General features: G+C 48.8%; 2 protein-coding genes across 34 annotated transcripts in view; one reads left to right on the top strand and one right to left on the bottom strand.

Moving 5' to 3' along the window:
* The window catches only part of ATXN1L (ataxin 1 like), a 64615-nt gene that overhangs the window by 29129 nt on the left and 15489 nt on the right, over positions 1-19997 (top strand). For 11 of the 30 annotated variants that reach the window (XR_012647544.1, XR_012647543.1, XR_012647541.1 and 8 more), the window contains 2 exons: positions 8859-8948; positions 16629-16773. Coding sequence is in view for 2 of the 30 variants with exons in the window: in XM_075009233.1 (XP_074865334.1) it covers positions 8859-8948; positions 16629-16754 (216 nt within the window). In the remaining 28 variants the exon portion in view is untranslated. Of the gene's footprint in view, positions 1-8858; positions 8949-10319; positions 11166-11836; positions 11887-12407; positions 12843-16628; positions 16774-17317; positions 17400-19997 lie in introns of those variants that run through there. The other 19 variants (XR_012647549.1, XM_075009233.1, XM_075009231.1 and 16 more) reach the window with 7 other exon arrangements.
* The window catches only part of ZNF821 (zinc finger protein 821), a 39067-nt gene continuing 33863 nt past the window's right edge, over positions 14794-19997 (bottom strand). Inside the window, exons 6-7 of one of the 4 annotated variants that reach the window (XM_075009238.1) lie at positions 17530-17634; positions 14794-14967 (exon numbers count right to left, since the gene is read on the bottom strand). In XM_075009238.1, the coding sequence (XP_074865339.1) occupies positions 14812-14967; positions 17530-17634 (261 nt within the window). In that variant the 3' untranslated portion in view covers positions 14794-14811. Of the gene's footprint in view, positions 14968-15018; positions 16143-16175; positions 16398-17529; positions 17635-19997 lie in introns of those variants that run through there. The other 3 variants (XM_075009239.1, XM_075009240.1, XM_075009241.1) reach the window with 3 other exon arrangements.

Raw genomic sequence — 19997 nt, 5'->3', positions numbered from 1 at the left:
GAAAGTAAGCAAGTTTTAGGTACGTGGGTGCCTGATGCTTTTGTAGTTTTGTAAGCAGATAGTTTTTAAGTATGGTGGAATTTGGGGTATGCACGAAAAATCAGACTTCAGACAATCTGGAAAGATACAATCCAAAGAGGAGATGATGGAGCTAGTCCTGAATTTGGTCCATGGAGAGCACCTCTCTTGTGCACTTGATAAGTTGCTTAGGAAGGCAGTTGTTCTTCTGGCCCAAACACTGCCTCCTAGGTTTCTGGTCATCTGTAGCTCACCAGCTTTTTAGCTGGCCTTACTAAGTCCATTGAGCTTTCTTCTGGTCTTAGCCATGGAATTGGTGGCAAAACTCATTCATTGTGTCATAATTCTGATTTATAAATATCTAATTCAGATATTTACATAGGGCCGAAGAGTGAGGTTTCTAACTTCTACTGAATTTTAACAGAGTTGGACATCTCACAACCATGAGTACTTCTGAGACTCTCTCATTTTTAATCCCTAGCGAAGTTAGTGGAACATCATGTTAACAACTGAAGGCAAACTTACGTGCTGCTAGTGGTGCCTTCATAATCAAAATGGCCACGAACTGGGCAGAGAGGCTTTCCTTTTGTCCCACTGATTTGATAGAACAATATGTCTGAGCCATTGTGAATTGGTGGAACTCTAAGATACCTGTCATTGTCTAAGTGGAGATTATTCATGGCTAGTCACTTTGTTTACAGAAATATAAAAAGTGTGCTGATCAGTTGTTCAGTCCATTGAAAAGAGGATGAGAAGCAAGGGGTTTAATCTGCAACAGAGGACTTTTAGGTTAGATATTAGCAAGAACTTGCCAACTACACTCATCCCTCGCTGCAGGAGCACAATTGGCTCCCAAATTTCTGCTTGTAGGCAAAAACTCATAAGAGTAACACTAAATTTCCATTAAAATATATGTATAATTCTCCAATTCGTTCCAAGGGCTTGTAACTTGACATAAACCAGTTGAGTTTAGGTACTTTTCCCATGTATTTGAATAGTTTGGCACTAGAAATAGGATATAGTGTATGTATGTAGAGCAGGGATTCCCAACCTATGGGTCCAATTAGATTTAAGGGTCATCAGCAGAGCAGTTTCCAGCTGCATGTGGCTGTTAAAGAAGCCATTTGCAGTTTCTTAATACCGCTGCCTCAGGCAGATATCTATCAAGAGCAATAACTGCTTGAGATGATAGCTATCTCTATCACTAGAGATAGCAACAGAGAAGGAGCCGTGTTAGTCTATATAGTATCAAAACAAAAAAGCAGTCAAGTAGCACTTTAAAGACTAACAGAATAATTTATTAGGTGAGCTTTCATGGGACAGACCCACTTCTTCAGACCATAGCCATACCAGAACAGACTCAATATTTAAGGCATGCGTCGGTGCTGAAACCTCAACACTTGAGTTAATTGCTGGGAGCAGGAGGGCTGGGGGAGCCACCCAGTGTAGCAGCCCTGGTGAAGAGGCTGTGGGAGGAGGAGTGTCTAAGGCTGGGGCTGTTGAGGGATGCAGGCAGGGTGTGAGCCTTGGGGCTGCTGGGGGCGGGGGGGTGAGCCTTGCGGCAGTTTGGGGCTGCTGGGAGCGTTCTAAGGCTGGGGGCGGTTAGAGTGCTCCCAGCAGCCACAAATCGCCCCCAGCCTTAGAGTGCCCCCAGCAGCCACAAAGGCTGGGGGTGGTTTGTGGCTGCTGGGGGCACTGTAGGGCTGGGGGTGGTTTGTGGTTGCTAGGTGGGTTTAATGCTGGAGGCAGTTTGGGACCGTGGGGGGCTGTTAAAACCTGGCTGAGGGTGAGGTCTGGAGGGGAGGGGTGGTAATACAGCAAACCCTGGAGTTACTCGGGTTGTTCCTGCAACCCTGGAATAACTCAAATTTTCCTACAGGGGGAGGGGAGCCAGGAACCACCAGGGCTGGTCAGTTTCCTGGCTCCCAGTGTGGCAGGAGCTGGGAACCAGGGGCACGCTGGTTCCAGTCTCCCCATGGCTTGCTGGGCCTGGAAACTGATCAGCCTATGGCTGGTAAGTTTCATGTTCCTGCCATTGCAGAGGAGGGAACCAGGCTAAGAGCCGTCTCCCTCTCTCCCCCCAGCTCAGGGGCTGTCAGACAGCTGCATGTCTGAGGGAAGGGAGGGAGGAAAGCTCCATCTGCGGGTCTCCCAGCCCCCAGCCAGGGACTCCATGGCTGGAGCTGTGGCAGCTGCAGGGCTGTGGGTGTCTCTGCTTCCCAGCCAGGGACTCTGCTCATGTAAGCAGGGGAGGTTCACTCATATAGTGAATAAAGGTAGGTATACATGTTCCTCATTTTCATGAGTACTCATAAGTAAAGTACTCATTAAACGAAGGATGAGTGTACACAGATGGATTTGAAAAGTGGAATAAGTTACCAAGGGAGGGTATGGAATCTCCATCAGTGGAAGATTTTAAGAATAGGTTGTTAGACAAACACCTGTCAGGGATGATCTAGATCATGGGTTCCCAAACGGGGGGCATACCCCCCTGTGGGGTGTGTGAAGAAATTCTAGGGGGGGCGTGAGGCAATTCAGCCCCCCACCCTAAGAAGAGCCTGCTCTCAACCACTGACTCATTTGGTTAACTACCAGTTGAGTCCTCCTTCCTTCAGCACTCAGGGGTGTTGTGACCAGCCCCTGTCATTTTACATGGGTGACCCTGCAGCCGCTGTAAGAAGGAGGCGGCTGTGCACAGCCACGTGGAGTGCCCACCGGCAAACCTGAGTGAGTGTGGGTTGGGGGAATGGACTGAGGAGAGGAGGATGTGTGGCTGGGGGTGCCTGGCTTGGGGAGATGGGAGGGGAAGGTCTCTGTCAGCTGGACCTGGATCAGTCTGGTAGACGGCTTGCATGGCGGGAGGGGTGGGTGGTGTCTCTGGCCGCTCGCATGTGGTGGAGGGGGCTCTCGCAGCTTGCATGGTGGTGGGGGGGGGCGCCTCTGGCTTGGGCAGCTCGTGTGTCTCGGGCAGCTGGCGCCAGCAGTGGGCAGTCCATGGCTCGGACAGCTGGCCCAGGCAGGTGGCTGGCCTGCGGCTCACGGGGCTCTGGTTGGAGGCTTGGGTGGCTTGGGTGGGGGGGCCCACGGTTCAGGGAGCTGGCCGAGGTGCTAGCAGCTGTCTTACTGCGGGCAGGGCTTGGGCCGCTGAGCCCATGTCGGGTGGGGCTCGGGCACCAGGCCCGTGGCTCAGGCATCGGGCCTGCGACTGGCAGGACTTGGGGCAGCGCGCAAGATGAGACAAAGTTACGGCGCCCTGCACGTTAAACTGCATTTTTTATTAACTGTTTGGGTGAAGAACCACTTTGTGCTTTTTACTTTTAAATGAGTGTGTTAAATTCTGTGACAGTTAGTAGCATGTTTTCCCGTTTAGGGAAACTTAGTCCGAGTGAAAACAAAGAGCAGTCACGCAGCACTTTTAAAGACTAGCAAAATGGTTTATTAGGTGAGCTTCTGTGGGACAGACCCACTTCTTCAGACCATAGCCAGACCAGAGCAGGCTCAGTATTTAAGACACAAAGAACCAAAATATTGAGTCTGTTCTGGTCTGGCTGTGGTCTGAAGAAGTGGGTCTGTCCCACAAAAGCTCACCTAATAAACTATTTTGCTAGTCTTTAAAGTGCTACTTGACTGCTTTTTGTTTTGATAGTGTATAGACTAGCACGGCTTCCTCTCTGTCACTTAGTCTGAGTGGATTTTCAGCTCTTACTGGTTGGGAAAATTGCACATTTCTGTATTGCTTTAGAAAGTGGCCTTTGGTTTAAGGTTGCTCTTGCAGTACAGGATTGGGGAATCCACAGTATGGATCCGGACTGTGGCTTGGCCCGATCCAGACCCTGAGACCTGGGGCTCCCTACTGTGGCGGGGAGGAACATGCAGAGCCCCATGGGCCAGATCAGGCAAGCTGTGCTCTGGATGGGCTGGGCGGTGAGAGGGAGGGGGCAGGAAGTGGCTCCAGGCTCCAGTTGCTGCTCTTCTCCTAGCTGGGAGGAGCAACAGTGGCCCCAGGCAAACTGCCCAGAGGTTTCCTACTGCTGCTCTGATTGGCTGGAATTCCAGCCAGTCGGAGCAGTGAAGGGCAGTGCCTGGGAGCATGGGGAAGGGGGTGCAGAGCCATGTGTGTCCTGGGGTGCTCAAAGGTGAGTGCACCCCTGTTGCGCAGACTGCATGCATCCAGACATGTGGGTCGTAGAATCCATACTTCGACTCTCGTGGCAAGCACTGTTTGAAATGTAGATTTCCAGGACTAAGCAGCCTGAATTCTGAGGCTCTCCCACTATGCAGAGCCTGGTTCAATCTGAGCCCAGAAGCCTGCACTGCGGTGAAAAAGTCGCTGGTGTCTAATAGCAGTGGCGACTTACCTTTACAGTACAAATACATTCTGCTCATCTTTGGCGATCCAAGTAAGACTTGCTCATGTGGTGCTGCTTCTCCCCTTCCGCCGTCTACAGACGGGCAAACAGCAGCACCAAGAAGCACTGCCTGGAGGCTTCATCCAGCCACTGTGATTGGCTGTAATTGTGGCCAATGAGAGCAGTGGGGGTGGGGGAGAGTCCCTGGGAATGGTGGAAGACTGAGCCAACTGTGCTCCTGGTGAGGTGCACCAGGTAAGTGCCCCCATTGCCCAGATCCCCAACCCCAGCCTGGTCCTGCAGCGTCTGCACCCCTTTCCACCCAGACCCTTACCTGCTTCTGCACCCTTCCCTGCTGCCCAGACGCCTCACCCCCAGCCTGCTCTTGCACCCTACCACCCTCCTAAGCCCCCCACAGGCCACACTGAATCCCTCATTTTTGGCCTCACCCTGAGATGGGGGGAAGGGGACACAAAATCTGTAGTGTCTGGTGCATGAGGGGAGTGTCTTTTTATTTTTCAGTTGGGGGGCGGCACACAAGTGAGTGGTGTGGGTTATTTTTTTGCACCTCTCACTTGTGTGTCCCCGGACGGATTGTTCTGTGCATCATTGGCCCCCATCCCGAAAAGTTTCTTCATATCAGGTCTATGTGGTGCTTGGTCTTGCCGTGAGTGCTGGGGATTGGGCTTGATGACTTCTCAAGCTTCCTTTCAGTTCTAGTAGTCTGTGATTACTGAAGATGAGATTTCCCCTCCCTTTCAGAAATTACTGAAGATCTCGCCTGCAACAATGTTTCCTGATCTTTAACCTTCTTGTCCCCTGTCACTTTTGTGACTTCAACCCAAGTCGTATTGCCCCCTTAATTGCCATATCACATTTTAAAACCGGTTTTCTTTCCTGATGCTCTGGTCTCTTGACACTACTGCTTTCCAAATTTCACCCTTCCAAGCACCACATCTGTTTCATACCTTCTGTGAGTCCTAACACTCTGCTTCTCTTTTTTTTTCCCCTATATAAATACTGAGAGAACTAGACTAAATACAGACCCCTTGCTGTATTCTGAGACCACGTCTATATTTACTGTCCTTGAGCCTCTTTTCAAGCCATGTGGAGGTACAGCTGTCTAAGGCAGCTGAAATTCAGTAGTATGTAGTGAGACGCTGCTGCTTATGCCTTATTTGTATGTTCCATTCCCTTTAGCCGTCAAGGGCTTCAACCTATACCGCTGAGTAATGGAGGAGTTATGCTACTGATGTCAGTGGGGACCGAATCAGCCTCTGATTTATTTGTGTGCGCTGTTGCTCTTCGTGCTGCCTCTGTCATTTCCTATGTATTGTTTCTCTGTCTTTTAGAAAATGTCTTAAACTGACTCTTCTGCTGTGCTTGGCCAAGGTCCACCATCACCTAAGCACCATACAAAAGCAATCCAGTCAAGCTTGTCTTTCCTTGTGTTGGTAAATATTTGCATCCATGCAGGGCTCTAGTGCTGGGAATTCCAGAGAAGCACACAAACTGGAAATAGTTAAACTTGACTCGTCTTTATCTGACTCAAGTGTAATGGCGGAAGGCCAGGGAGAATCTTGGGTATATTTCTTCCAAAGAGGATTTTGAAAAGAACAGCCAATTCAGTTTTACCTTCTCTGGATACTTTTCCTCTTTGCCTTAGTGTTGTATCTATAAACTAATCTGCAGAAATGTACCTAGGTGAATAAAGTCTTCCAGCGATGACAAGTAACTGATGTGTAATGTATCACTTGGTATGTGAAAATGGTCAGTATTTGTCTCTCCAGGGATACCCAGTTAAAAAAAACAAAACTACCTTTCTTTGTCTTTGCCAGTTCTAATGTACTTTCTTAGTCTGCAGCCATCCTGCTTCATATGATGAGCTAGTTAACATCTCATAAGCTAAACATTGTGTGTCCATCCAAGGTAATTTAGGGACTATCTATAATGCAAAAAAACACTAATGACAGCATGTTCCACAGCCTGGGTCTACTGGTTTGGACATTCTTTGATGTCAAAAAAATGGCGCTGAAAGAATTGGTCTTATTTAGTGTGGGGAAAAAAGAAGATTGATGGGGAACATGATAGCGGTTTTCCGGTATCTAGAAAGGTGTCATAAGGAGGAGGGAGAAAACTTGTTCTTCTTGGCCTCTGAGGATAGAACAAGAAGCAATGGGCTTAAACTGCAGCAAGTGGGTTTAGGTTGGACATTTTGGAAAACGTTCCTTACTGTCAGGGTGGTCAAACACTGGAATAAATTGCCTAGGGAGGTTGTGGAATCTCAATCTCTGGAGATATTTAAGAACAGGTTAGATAAGTGTCTCTTTGGTCCTGCCATGAGGGCTGGACATGACCTCTCAAGGTCCCTTCCAGTCCTAGCATTCTGTGATACTATTTTTACTTGGCCCTGCATCATGGAGGTTAGGTCCATAAAAGGCTATTAGCCAAGGATAGGAATGGTGTCCCTGGCCTCTGATTGTCAGAAGCTGGAGATGGATGGCAGGAGGTAAATCGCTTGATCATTGTCTTGAGTCCACCCCCTCTGGGGCACCTGGCACTGGCCACTGTCTGCAGACAGCCTACTAGGCTGGCTGGACCTTTAGTCTGACCCAGTATGGCCGTTCTTATGTTATCAACTTCGGGGGATGGACTCAGTGACCTTTTGAGGTCCAGTCCAGCTCTACATTTCTATGATTGTATTGCTATAATCTATTAAAATAAAAAAACACTTACTCAAGCAGTATGTTTGTAGTGGAAATGTTTAAAAAAAAAAAAAGTACACTGAAGTGGTGAAGATAACTAGCTACGTTCATGTAATGAGAGTCCTAACTGAACTTTTGGCTCCTGGAGTCTCTTCCACAGCTGCAGAGAGAATATATTCTTTGAGAGTCCTACATCTTGGAAGGGGTAGACCAGTGGCTCTCAACCCTTCCAGACAACTTTATCCTGAAAAGAGTCTGATTTGTCTTGCATATACCCCCTCAATTTTCACTTCACTAAAAACTACATTTTTGTATTTTTGTCTGATTTTGCACGCAAGTAACAGCATACTGTTACGCAACAATGGCTTGCTTTCTCATTTTTACCATAGAACTATAAAATAAATAGCAATAGAAATGTTGCACTTACCTTGCAGTGAATAGTGTAAATACAGCAGTATAAAAAAGTCATTTGTATGAAAGTTTCATAGAACAATAGAGCTGGAAGAGACCTAAAAAAGCCATCTACTCCAGCCCCCTGCTCTAAGCGGGACCAAACCCATCAGATCAGCCCCACCAGGGCTTTGTCGAGCCAAGACTTAAACACCTCCAGGGATGGAGACTCCACTACTTCCCTGGGTAGACCATTCCAATGCTTCACCACCCTCCTAGTAAAAAGTTTTTCCTAATGTTAAACCTGGACCTTTCCAACTGCAACTTGAGACCATTGTTCCATGTTCTCCCATCCGTGACCACTGTGAACAGCCTCTTTGCAGGCTCCCTTCAGTAAGTTGCAGGCTGTTATCAAGTCCCCCCTCAGTCTTCTCTTCTGCAGACTAAACAGTCCCAATTCCCTGAACCTTTCTTCATAGGTCATATGCTCCAGCCCCCTAATTATTTTGTACAGATTGAACCTCTCATCTGGCACCCCTGGGACCTAACCAGTGCCAAAGAGAAAATTTGCCCAACCACAGGATGTCAGTATTGTCTAGCACATTACCAATATGTCCATGATAAGCAGTCATCCTGTTGACTAAAATTATGCCAGGTTATGGATATGCTGGTCGAGAGCATTCTGCATTAGAGAGGTTCAACTTGTATAGACATGATAGTGCTTTTTATGTAGCATATTGTAAAAGTGGACAAATACATAGAGGAGTTGATGTATCCCTGGAAGACCTCTGGTTTCCACCCTAGGGATATGGGTGCCCCTGGTTGAGTTAGTCTAGTTGATCTTTGCCATCCTTTCTAACCATATGGTTATAGGGTTTTGGGCAGGGGGAGCGCGGCGCGTGATGGTTCTGTCTGTGTCCCGGGTGTGGGCAGGGGGTGCATGGCGTGGGATGGTTCTGTCTGGGTCCCTGGTGTGGGCAGGGGTGCACGGCGCGGGATGGTTCTGTCTGGGTCCAGGAGTGGGGGAGTTGCATGGCACTGGGACTGTTCTGTGTCCTACTCCCTGGAAAATTGTGAGGCGCTGGGACGGTGATGGGCTGCTTCCCAGCAGGTCGCTGTGGGTGGGGATTGGTGCTTCTCCTGGGGAGCAGGGGCAGGTTTGCTGGGCCTCCCTGGGCTGTGGGTGTGGGGTGGGCGGGGATTGTTGCCTGAAGTCAGTCAGTGAGCTGGTAGGATGGCTTCCAGCACTGTTAGGCTGAGCCCTGCACACACAGGCGTTGATCTTCATTCTGGTATTACTTGGAAGGCCAGATCCAGAGCCTCGTCACCTGTGTGCGTTTGGCCAGGGACTTTGAGGGGTTCACTGGGTTTGTATGATAGTTCTTCTTCTCCTCAGGTGAGCCCTCTGCCGAGGGAAGGGCTCCTCTGCTCCAGGGCCCGGAAAACATGTCCCGTCGGAAACAGACCACTCCTAATAAAGTTCACTGTGAGTATTGTGCCCCACGCGCTGATGGCATCGTGCCCAGTCACGTTTCCTGGGAATTGAAGGTGGGGAGAGAGGCAGAGATTGGGTGCAGGGACGTGGAGTTGGAACGGTCACAGGGGGTAACTGCATTCTGCGAGAGTGCGGTGTGAGGACGCTGACATGGCAGGGCAAGGCTGTATGGACAGGGGCCTGGGAGTAGAGGTGTTTTGTTCAGGGGATGCAAGCCACACTTGGTTGTCTCCTGGTCACAGAAGAAAATGTCGTAAGAAACATGGTGATTGGGTTTTGGACTTGTTTGGTGATTTTGGCTTTGTGCTCAGAGCACATGGCTGGGTACGAGGACCTTCTGGGTCTGATCCTTGCTCTGCCACAGACTCGTGGGGGAGGTGTCTGTGGACAGGTCACTCCAGCCATGTCCTCCCCCCCACCCCCCCAGCCAGGCAATGCAGTTGTAATGGCCTAACCTCCTAAGTATGTTAGGTCGTGGAAGAGCTTCCTGTTGACTTAGCTATCCCCTCTCGGCGAGGTGGGTTCCCTACGCCAATGGGAGAAGCTCCTCTGCTGGGTTAGCACAGAAGTGTCTTCACTAAAGTGGCACAGCACCGCCACTGTGGTGTGTGATGACAAAGCCTTCGTCTCGCTGTGCCTCAGATTTTGTCCCTGCAGTAACGATGATAAGATGGGCTGGGTAGTTAAACTGGCTCCTGCTCATATAAATAGGCAGACATGTAGTGAAACATCCACGGAGCTAGAAGACGGAGTTACAAGCTTTGGGTGTCCAAAGGGGCATTGCACAAGCCCAGCATTTTGTTTGTGTGACTGCATCAGAGGGAAGTGGAGATGCATTGCCAGCCTCCACCCAGAAGGATGTGGAGGCTTATGCACCCAGGGGCTTGGCTTGAGCCCATTGACCCGTGTCTCTCTAGAAGAACTGCAAAGGTGGTGGAGTAAGACACGGCGAAGTCCTTGCTCAGTTTGGAGTGATTGCTAGGAGTGCAGGACTGAGAGAATGCTGCAGCTAGAACAGCTTTACCAAATGCCCCATTGGCTGATGCTGCCACTCTGCATGCCTTTGCATGTGTGTCTGCTGCCCTCATGTCAGGATGAGGTGGCAGAAATCTACATGTGCTGCTCTCCGCACAGCCAGCGGGTGGTTTGAGGATCTGAGACTGTCCTGTAGAAACACCCAGGGTCCAAGAGAAGCATGGGAGTGGGAGAAGGCTTTGCGGGTGGCATTGCCAAGGTGCTAGCGGTGACTTTTAGCAGCTGCTTGTGACTTGTGCTCTCTGATGCCTATTCCTCTGTTTAACTTTAGACAAGGCACAAGACTTGTCACCTAGTGCTTTAATTCTTGGGCCTTTTTTTCACCAGAGAAATTTGGGATGTAAACCACTGCTCCTATCATGCCTGTAACACACCTCATGGCCATACACCCAGTATGCAGGCATTACAGCCATCATGTGGATTAGATTTGCTTTGAGCACATGTCAAGGAGGATCATAACAGCTCCCCACGATACAAATAGACTTCCCCCTCCCGTCCCGCAAGGCTTGTTTGGTGTATTTTGCTGCACTCCACTGCACAGGGGTGAAGTTATTCAGAAGCTAACAATTTGTATGTCTGTGTACCATGGCACGCGCTGCAGTTCAGTTGTGCACTATTTTCACGGTGAACAAGATCTTCTATTTCTGCAACATCTGATTTTTTTTTTTTTTTTTCATCGGCGTGTCTGAGGAGACCGTTGTATGAACATGCTACCAGCTGGTGTGCAGCTAACATACAGGCTCTGGCATCCTTCTAAGGAGAGGCACTCTGAAACCGGTTGAACTTCACACACAATACATTAATGTATGGCCTGGTATCTGAGCAGCTGTTTGGTCTTGGCATCAGCGGGAGAAGGAAGTGGTGCTACGCAAAGGAAAAGGGACTGAAAGTCCTATACAATATGGCTCAGGACAATAATAATCTCTGCAGCTCAGGATAGAAAACTGACCCTTTTACTGGGAACAGCACTGAACTTTTGGGACTCGTCAGTCCCCCAGCATCTGGAGAGCCTGGGAGTGCCATGCAGAACATTTGTGATGGACCAGGAGAATGTGGGCTCCAAGAAGTGGGGAGAACTGGCAATGTGAGGCCTCGGGAAGAGCGACAACAGGCGTATTACTGGGTTCTCGTCTGGGGCCGGCGGTGGTTTGGAGGAGGAATTCAGACCCACAGGTATGCAGCTTTTTATTGTGCTGGGGCTGCTTGTGCTTGTTGGGACTGGAGGAGAGTGTTCTGTAATGCTATGAGTGCCACCAGTCATGATTTGTTATCTGTCCATTTACAGTTTCACAAGAGATCAGAAATGTTCCCTCCTTCCCCTCTCCATTAATCCGTATCTTCTCACTAGGCTGCACTCAGACACGTGGCAGCTGCAAGTCCCTCCCTTGCCTGCCTGCTTCAGTCCCCCGTTGTTCCCCAAGTGTGGCACTCCCTCCTTAACCCTGGTCTGTTCTTCCCAGTTAGCACAGACACGCTTAGTTGCGTGACTGCACTCATGGGTAGAACAGCAGGGGAAAGACTTCACAGAGCACAGAAACGACAGCCAGAGTGAGACTTAGTAGTTGGAACTGTGGCTATTGTATTTACATTTCATTGTACTGCTGCCCCTTCTGAAGGACTACAGCAGTAGATTTCATACATGTTTCTTAACATCATTCTGTTCTGCCCTTTCATGTGTGAAAAACAGTCCTACCTTGCAGAGTGATACAAAACTAATACAGGTAATGATATTAGGGCACCGAAGGCACACTGCCTGTCCCTTGCTGATTTGGGCTAGACAGCGTAATCCAGTGGAGATACCATGGTGGTTCAGTTTTGTATTTATTTTTTCTCCCCGTCTTTAGGATTTATATCTGAGAACCCTTCCCAGCCATCCCTGCGGTCAAGCTGTGTGGTAGGCATTAGCTGCCCCCGGTGCTTGCCCTCCCTGTATTCACATACAAGTTTACCCTTCTCATCCATGCCAAAACCTCTGCTACAGATCTCAGTCTTTCCTGCTGCTGTCATGTGGTGTTTTTCTTTTTGTTCCCAAGATCCTTTGGAAAATGATTGATTTGATTGATTTTTTTTTTTTTTGAGTTTCTGCAATGAGTAATCCGCTAGCTGAATTCCAATGTCCACTTCCTGGCCCCAGTGTCTTGTCTCATTATTCCATTAATCCCCGATTAATCCACAGTCAGTCTTGTGACATTATAACATTAACCCCACGTCGATATTTTAATAAGTAGTATGAATTTTGTTGTATCTTTAGTATGTTTGGGTGGAGAAAGCTTATTGCAGGAAAGGATTCCAAACTTGAGTATTAATTGTTACTTGTCTCCAGTGCCTTGATACTGGGGGGGCTAGGTGGGCTTTTGCTGTGGCTATTTATTTCCCTTTGTCTCTCTCCCCCTCACCCCCACCATGTCCTTACAGCTGTGTGGACCCTGCCAGAACAGGGATGGTCCCGTGCATTAGTTCCCCAGTGAGCGACTGAGGTCCGGGGAAAGGAAACATGGAGAAGATCTGTGTGAAGAGGAACTCTGGTTCCTCCCTGAACTCGTACAAGTATTTAAACAGAGTCACATCCAGAACTCATGCAGGCTGAATGGGATGGGATTTACATAGGGCTCAGGAAAACCACCTGCCATGTTGATACCATCTGGCTTCATCAGCCATGCCTTCCCCTCCTGCTCAGCGCTACAGGGCAGCCGTGTACCAGCGCAGCCATTCTTCAGCAGTGAAAAGGAGAACTGGAGGCCCAAAGGGAAGCACTGTCGGTCGGTTCTGGTGTAACTCTGGTGACTTGTTTTGGTATTGTAGCAGACCTGCAGCCTTGTTTCTATTTAATAAAGACTCTCTGATTTCTGATATCAAGCATGCTGTCTTTTATCTCCCTCCCCGCAAGCCACTCCTCCCATGCCCCTTTGCCAAAGGGGTGCAACGGGGTAGCAGGAGTTACATGAACACAGGCAACGAGAGGAAAATCCCACATCACCACTCAGTCCCTTGATTGGGGTGTCTGGTCCAATACCCCAGCATGCACTTCTCCACCAGTCCCTTAGAGGCTCGGTCAATGTAACAGGGAAGGAGCTTGATGAGGGGTCTGTAAAAGCAGCCTATTATTGAACTCCCTCTTTCCAGTGCTACAGAGGCACCTAGGGTATGCATGCTCCTAGACTGTGTGGTGTGGGCCAAATGCTCCCTCCGGGTGCTGAAATTCTGCATGCTTTGCTGGTTGTCTCAGGTCTCTTGTACCTTGGCTCTTCCAGTCTGAGGCTGAAAGCCAGGCGCAAAAGGCCAGCAGCAGCACTCTGTCCCCGGTAGTCATTCTCTAGCACTATATGGAATCATCCTGCAGGGGAGGGGGTGTGATGGAATTGCTGCTTTCAGACACAGGCCTCTCCACAGTACCCTTTGCTACCTTGCCTCGTGCACCTGGTGACTTGCTTTCCAAAAGCTCCAGAAACCTTCCTTGCTGAGCATGCCGCCTCAGTCCGTTTCTGATGAGGGACGTATGCTGGTGGCCATCCCAGTGAAATTTTCTAACTATGGAGGCACCAATTGTAGCTTCAGATTTAAAGCAAGCTTTGCACTTAAATCAGGGATTTAATTTCTTAGTTATATTCAGTGCATCTTTTCCACAATTAGCATTTACTCTGAGTCGTTACTGCATTTCCTGAGAATTTACAAATAAAGCCGATGATCGGTTGAGTGCAAATAGATTTTAAAATTAGTCCCTTCAGAAATATAAAACCTCATGTCAAGCTTTCGTTCGTCCCGAAGAGTCCCAGCTCAAAGTCTGTACGAGACTGGCATAGAAGGTGGAGCATGGTCTTGGTGCAATGGGCAGTTTTTGTGTGGGATTAATGTCCGCTGTCCAGCGAGGTGGGTGAATGAAAGAAGCATGGCTGCCACCTCCTGTTCTGTTCTCAGTAGGACTAAGGCCACAGGAGCCCTTCAATTAAGATACAGTTCTCAAAATGGCCAGTGTGTTCCCTTGTTCTCCTTGAGGCTGTCCTTAGTATGGACGACTGTGGCTGTGTAGCATTTTCATGGGGAGTCGCTATTTTTCTGGAGGTCAGTTGGCTTCACTTCCACTGGGAACAAAAAATGGCAGTGATCATCTTTGCTGAGAGCAGCTGGTGTCCTCAGTCTTATTGCAAACAGGCCATTTCGAAAGAGGGAATTGTGTGTGAGTTGCTCTGCAGGAGAATTTTTCAGGTCTGAAGATAGTGGCAAAGAATGGCAGTGTTAAATATTTGTTTTCCAAAGCTGTGAGCAGCTCTGCTCAGCTGGAGGCTGGGAGGAAGAAGTGATGGAGGTAGTGGAACACAGGTGTTGGAGGGAGGGGTGTGCAGGAAGGTGAATTTTGTTGTGTGGGCAGGGGAACGTAAGAAACCAGAGGGAGAGGAACACTAGAGTGTGCAGGTCAGCTACTATGTGCTGCTGCGCAGCAGCTGGAAAATCGGCGTAACTGGTCAGTACGCGCCAGCTGCCTTGCACTGCTCCAAAGTGGCAGAAAGCAGCCAGAGCACACCCAGAAGTCTGGCCTAGTAGGTTAATTTTTAAAATAAAAAGTACAACTTCAAACTTTAGAAATACCCCATGGTATCATTTTTGTGAATTTGGGACATTTTAATAATTGAATAAGGAAGTTCACAGACAAAAGCTAGATTAAAATGGTACTAAGGTCTCGTGTTAAGGCTCAAGTCAGTAATTTAGGGTAGAGTACCTACACAGGAATGGTGTAATTGCTCAAAAATCAAGCAGTATAAATTCAACAGATGGGTAAACTTATTGAGCCATGGAAATGCGTAAGTAAGGTGCCTGAATAACCTTACCTCAGCCCCGTAGTGAGACCATGCAGGGGGATAAACAAGAGAAAATGCCATGTGTCTTGACCAAGCCATCCATTTAATCCACTGGTTCTCAACCAGAGTTTTTTCCAGGAGATTATCAATGCGCCTAGATGCTTGCCTAGTTGTATGACTGGCTACAGAAAAAGCAGTAGCAAAGTCAGTTCAAACTAAAATTTCATACAGTGACTTGTTCATCCTGCTCTATATACAGAAATATAATATTTATATTCCAACCCATTTATTTTATCATTACAAGATAAAAATGGGAAAGTAAGCAATTATTCAGTAATGGCATGCTGACACCTTTATATTTTTATGTCTGATTTTTGTAAGCAAGTGGGTTTTAAGTGAGGTGTAACTGGGGAGTACACCACACAAATCCAGCTATTGAAAGGGGTACAACAGTTTGGATCGGTTGAGAGCTGTTTGTTTAATCTCACCTGTGATCTCAAGCACTAAAAGGAATTTATCAGTATGGTCTGCTTATTGCATGGTAAAGTTGTGTCTTTAGCGTGCTTGTGAGGCCTTACCATGGTTGGAGTTCTTTATATGTATCCCTAACTCTGAATGTCTGAGTCTATAGCACCTGGTTGGGGGCTAATTACAACCTTATTGGGCCATCTGTTGCCCTACATTACTGATACACAATCTCAACGTTAACTCTGTTCTTGTCAGGTAATCAGGGTGAATATAAATCAATCTTTTATTTTAAAAAAATTAAAATCAGACTGCTTTGTTAGATTTTGCATTTAAATAGTTTTTATTTTAAAATAATCTTACTTGAATTGAAGCCTAAGATTACCATAACCTACTTAAATTATTTAAATCACATAAAAACGTTCAGGCAGTATCTGTTTGCCACCATTAAGGAAAGTCACCACTCAGCTGGTAGGAGTTGCTAGCTACGTATGTGGAACCAGAGTCCATTGAAATGCTAAACTAGCTTTTGACAGCAGCAGCCTCTTGTGCAGGTGCAGGGAGAGTATTTTCTTCATTTCAGTTTGTTGAGCTAATTCAGGTCAATGACTGGTTACCTCAAAGCTGGGAGTCATCTGGGAGTTGACCTAGCAGTACATTTTGTTTTCCCGTCCAGCTGAAGATTAAAAATGAGGTGTGAGCAGGTGAGAGCTGCTGGTTCTGAAATCTTGAAGGCCGGAGGCCCAAACCTTCCAGGCATTTAGGCACCTGCTCCCGTGAGTGTTGTGCCAGGGAGGGATTCACACAGGACAGAGGGGTGTGATACTCAGTTTCATGCTGCACAGGACGCAGGCTGCAAGCTGCAGAGATGTGCTAGGGCCAGGGGCTCCATCTATACAAAGCATAGAGCGAGGAAAGCCTAAGAACGGGAACCACAGAAGTCGGCATGCCAGGCGGAGGGCTGCCTAAGAGAGCCAAAGGGAGATGTGCCATGGGTAGGGGCTTAAGCACACACCCTCTTTGGAGGGAGGTGCCTTGACTGACCCAGCGATTCCCGAACAGACCCCTGCAGCCAGGAAGCCTAGGTGCTGAAGTGGTTTTTTTCAGGAGTGAACTACGCACCTGTCTCACCCACGGGAAATGGAGGCTGTTGGACGAGAAACCGTAAAGGAATGATGGGAGCAGGGGACTGTGTCCCAGTTAGTCCTGTGCTAAGCAGGCACGAGGGTGCAGAGCTGCCAGAATATTCTTGCTTGAGGCTGAGTGAGGGGGGCGGGCGGGGCCTGTGTCTGGGAGCAGCTTGGTGCTCTGACTGGGAGAACACACCGAGAGTGCTATGGAAACACAAGTCTGACTGTCCTGCCTTTGTGGCTTCCAGGGGAGCAAGTCTTGGCAGGGCTGGAGGAGCAAGCCCGCCAGGCCATGATGAAAAAGGACTTTCCTGGAGCCTTTGGAGGCCAGCGGCCAACAATTCACCAGCTGCAGGATCAGGACTCCAGCAGCAGTGAGTTCGGCACCTTCTGGTAATGACTTGGGAATGGATGGAGGAGACTGTGTGGTGGGTGGGAGGGTGAAGGACGTGGTGTGTACACTCGGTGCCTCGCTGTGATGAATGGCACCTGGGAACTGAGTCTGTGTGACACTGAAGGGTCTATGGATGTGGGGGGAGCTTTTCTCTTGTACCAGAGGTGCTCCCTGATGGCTACTGGTTTGGGATGAGCCAGCGTTCCCTTGGTAGTTGTACAAACATTAATCTGGTGTGGGGCAGGTGCTGACAGCAGGGCTCTGTCAGGCCCCAGCAAAGGCCAACCTGGTGCACAGCTGCAGCTCTCTGCCAGCCAGCAGCTGATTTGATGGGTGGGACCCATGACAGGACTGCCGAGATGGGAGATGGATCTTGTCCCGTGGAACACGAGACAGCACTTTGTGTGCCGAGTTGGAAAAGAGCTGGAGATTCCCAGCCAGGGTTCGGGTTAGCTAAGGCCAGCCCTTGGAGTTGTGAGCTTGGGCATGGCAGAGAGGCTCCCAAGCCAGAGCACTTGGCTGATTCTTCACCCACTGGTTTAGTCTGCAGTGTCTGCATCACCTTCATTAACCCCTCTCCAGCTGGAACTGTCTTTGCTACTGACAAAATCAGACTCAGGATAACCCTGCAGCCCCTTCTCCAGTGCCAAGTCTGAACGTGGCACCAGCAAAAGGCTCCTTCAGGTCTTTCTGTCACTTCAGTCCCTTTTACCGTTGGCAAGGGTGAAAGAAACCCTCACTGTGCAAGTTCCTACCTGGTACACGTGAGCAATGAGCTGCTCTCTGTTGCCACAATCCAGCTGGCAGAGTGGGCACTGCGACAGTCCCAGCATCGGCTCTGCGTTCAAATTTTCAGCCACCTAAGGACAAAGAGAAGCCAGGTCAGTAAGAGTCAAGAAAGGAGATTTCCTTTTCGCAGCCTACTCTCATGTGTGCTACTCTCTGCTCCAGGACATGACATAAACTCTCCTGCCTTGCATCTCCTCTCTGCCTTCACACCTCAGACAAAATCACAGAACCATAGGGCTGGAAGGGACCTCAGGAGGTCATCTAATCCAGCCCCCTGCTTCAGGCAGGAGCAACCCTCACTAAATCATCTCAGCCAGGACCTTGTGAAGTCAGGATTTGAAAACCTCAAGGGATGGAGAATCCGCCACCTCCCTAGGCAACGCATTCCAATGCTTCACCTCCCTCCTGGTGAAGTAGTTTTTCCTAATATCTAACCTACACCTCTCCCTCTTCAACTTCTGACCATTAGCCCTTGTTCTGCCATTTGGCACCACTGAGAACAGTTTCTCACCCTCCTTGTCAGAGATCCCCTTCAGGAAGTTGAAGGCTGCTATTAAATCACCCCTAAGTCTTCTCTTCTGTAAATCAAACAACCCCAAATCCCTCAGCCTATCCTCATAGGTCTTGTGCTCCAGCCCCTTAATCATTTTTGTTGCCCTCCTCTGAACCTCCTACAACAAATCAACATCCTTTTACTACTTGGGGGCGGGGGGGTGTCCAGAACTGGACACAATATACCAGATGTGGCCTCATCAGTGCCAAACACAAGGGAATAACTACTTCTCTAGATCTGCTTGACATGCTCCTCCGAATGCACCCTAGTATGCCGTTAGCCTTCTTGGCTACAAGGGCACACTGTTTACTCATATCCAGTCTTTCATCCACCATAACCCCTAGGTCTCTTTCCATCTTACTGCTGCTGAGCCAGTCGGTTCCCAGCCTATAACAATGCTTGGGATTCTTCCGCCCCAGGTGCAGGACTCTAAACTTCTCCTTGTTGAACCGCATCAGATTTCTTTTGGCCCAGTCCTCCAATTTATCCAAGTCACTCTGGATTCTCTCTCGACCCTCCAACAAATCTACCTCTCCCCCTAGTTTTGTGTCATCCGCAAACTTGCTGAGGGTGCAATCCAGTCCCTCATCCAGGACATTATTAATAAAGATGCTGAATAAAACCAGCCCCAAAAACAAGCCTTGCGGCACTCTGCTTGAAACTGACCGCCATCCAGATATTGAGCCACTGACCACTACCTGTTGGGCCTGACCATCAAGCCAGCTTTCTATCCATCTTATAGTGCAGGGATCCAATCCATATTTCCTTAACTTATGGACTAGAATGTTGTGGGAGACTGTATCAAAAGCTTTGCTGAAGTCAAGATATATCACATCCACTGACTTCCCCATATCCACAGAGCCTGTTACCTCGTCACAGAAGCTAATCAGATTGGTCAGGCAGGACTTGCCCCTGGTGAATCCATGTTGGAAGAGAGGATATGATCAAAAGTAGCCAAGTGCTCCAAAATAGATTCCTTGAGGATCCTCTCCATTATTTTCCCAGGGATTGAGGTAAGGCTGACCGGTCTATAGTTCCCTGGATTATCCTCCTTTCCTCTTTTACAGATGGGCACTATGTTTGCCTTTTTCCAGTCATCTGGTATCTCCCCCGATCTCCAAGAGTCTTCAAAGATAATGGCCAAAGGTTCAGCAATGACCTCTGCCAATTCCCTCAGTACCCTGGGGTGCATTAAATCCAGGCCCATGGACTTGTGCACATCTAGTTTTTCTAGATAGCTCAGAACTTGTTCCTTCCCCATAGGTGGCTGCCCTCCACCTTCCCGTACAGCATTGTCTAGGACCGTCGTATGGAAGTTGACTTCCTCCGTAAAGACTGAGGCAAAAAAGCATTAAGTACTTCAGCTTTTCGTACATCATCTGTCAGTAGGTTCCCTCCCTCATCCAGTAACAGCCCCACACCTTCTCTGATAACCCGTTTATTGTTAGCATGCCTGTAGAAACCTGTCTTGTTACACTTCACACCCCTTGCCAGCTGCAGTTCCAACTTGCCAATTTCTGCTGGGCCTTGGAGGTGGGGGACTATGCCCAGCCCCTCTTGCCAAACAGAAAAGTCCACCCCATGCAGAGCTTCTATAACCCACAAGTGCCATGGAGGCTGAGGATTTCTCCTCGGCTCTACGTGGGGCCAGCATTTCCCTCCTGTTCGCACAGAGGAGGTGTGGAGAGTATTTCCCACGGACCAGACCCCAGGTCAGCAGGGAGTGAGATAGTAGCCTCATGCACCCTCTCTCTCTAATGTTCTGGAATGACACAGCTAGAGCTGCATTGTGTGGGCCAGGGCAGCAATTAACAGCCCAGAGGAAGGGGGATGTAAGTGGATGAGAGACAGGAGCATGGGGCTGGGGGCAGGGAAGGACTC

The sequence above is a fragment of the Carettochelys insculpta genome, chromosome 14 (assembly GCF_033958435.1).
Source record: "Carettochelys insculpta isolate YL-2023 chromosome 14, ASM3395843v1, whole genome shotgun sequence".
NCBI classification, from domain to species: domain Eukaryota; kingdom Metazoa; phylum Chordata; order Testudines; family Carettochelyidae; genus Carettochelys; species Carettochelys insculpta.
Note: the sequence above shows the minus strand (reverse complement) of the source record. Positions and strands in the feature narration are given on the sequence as shown.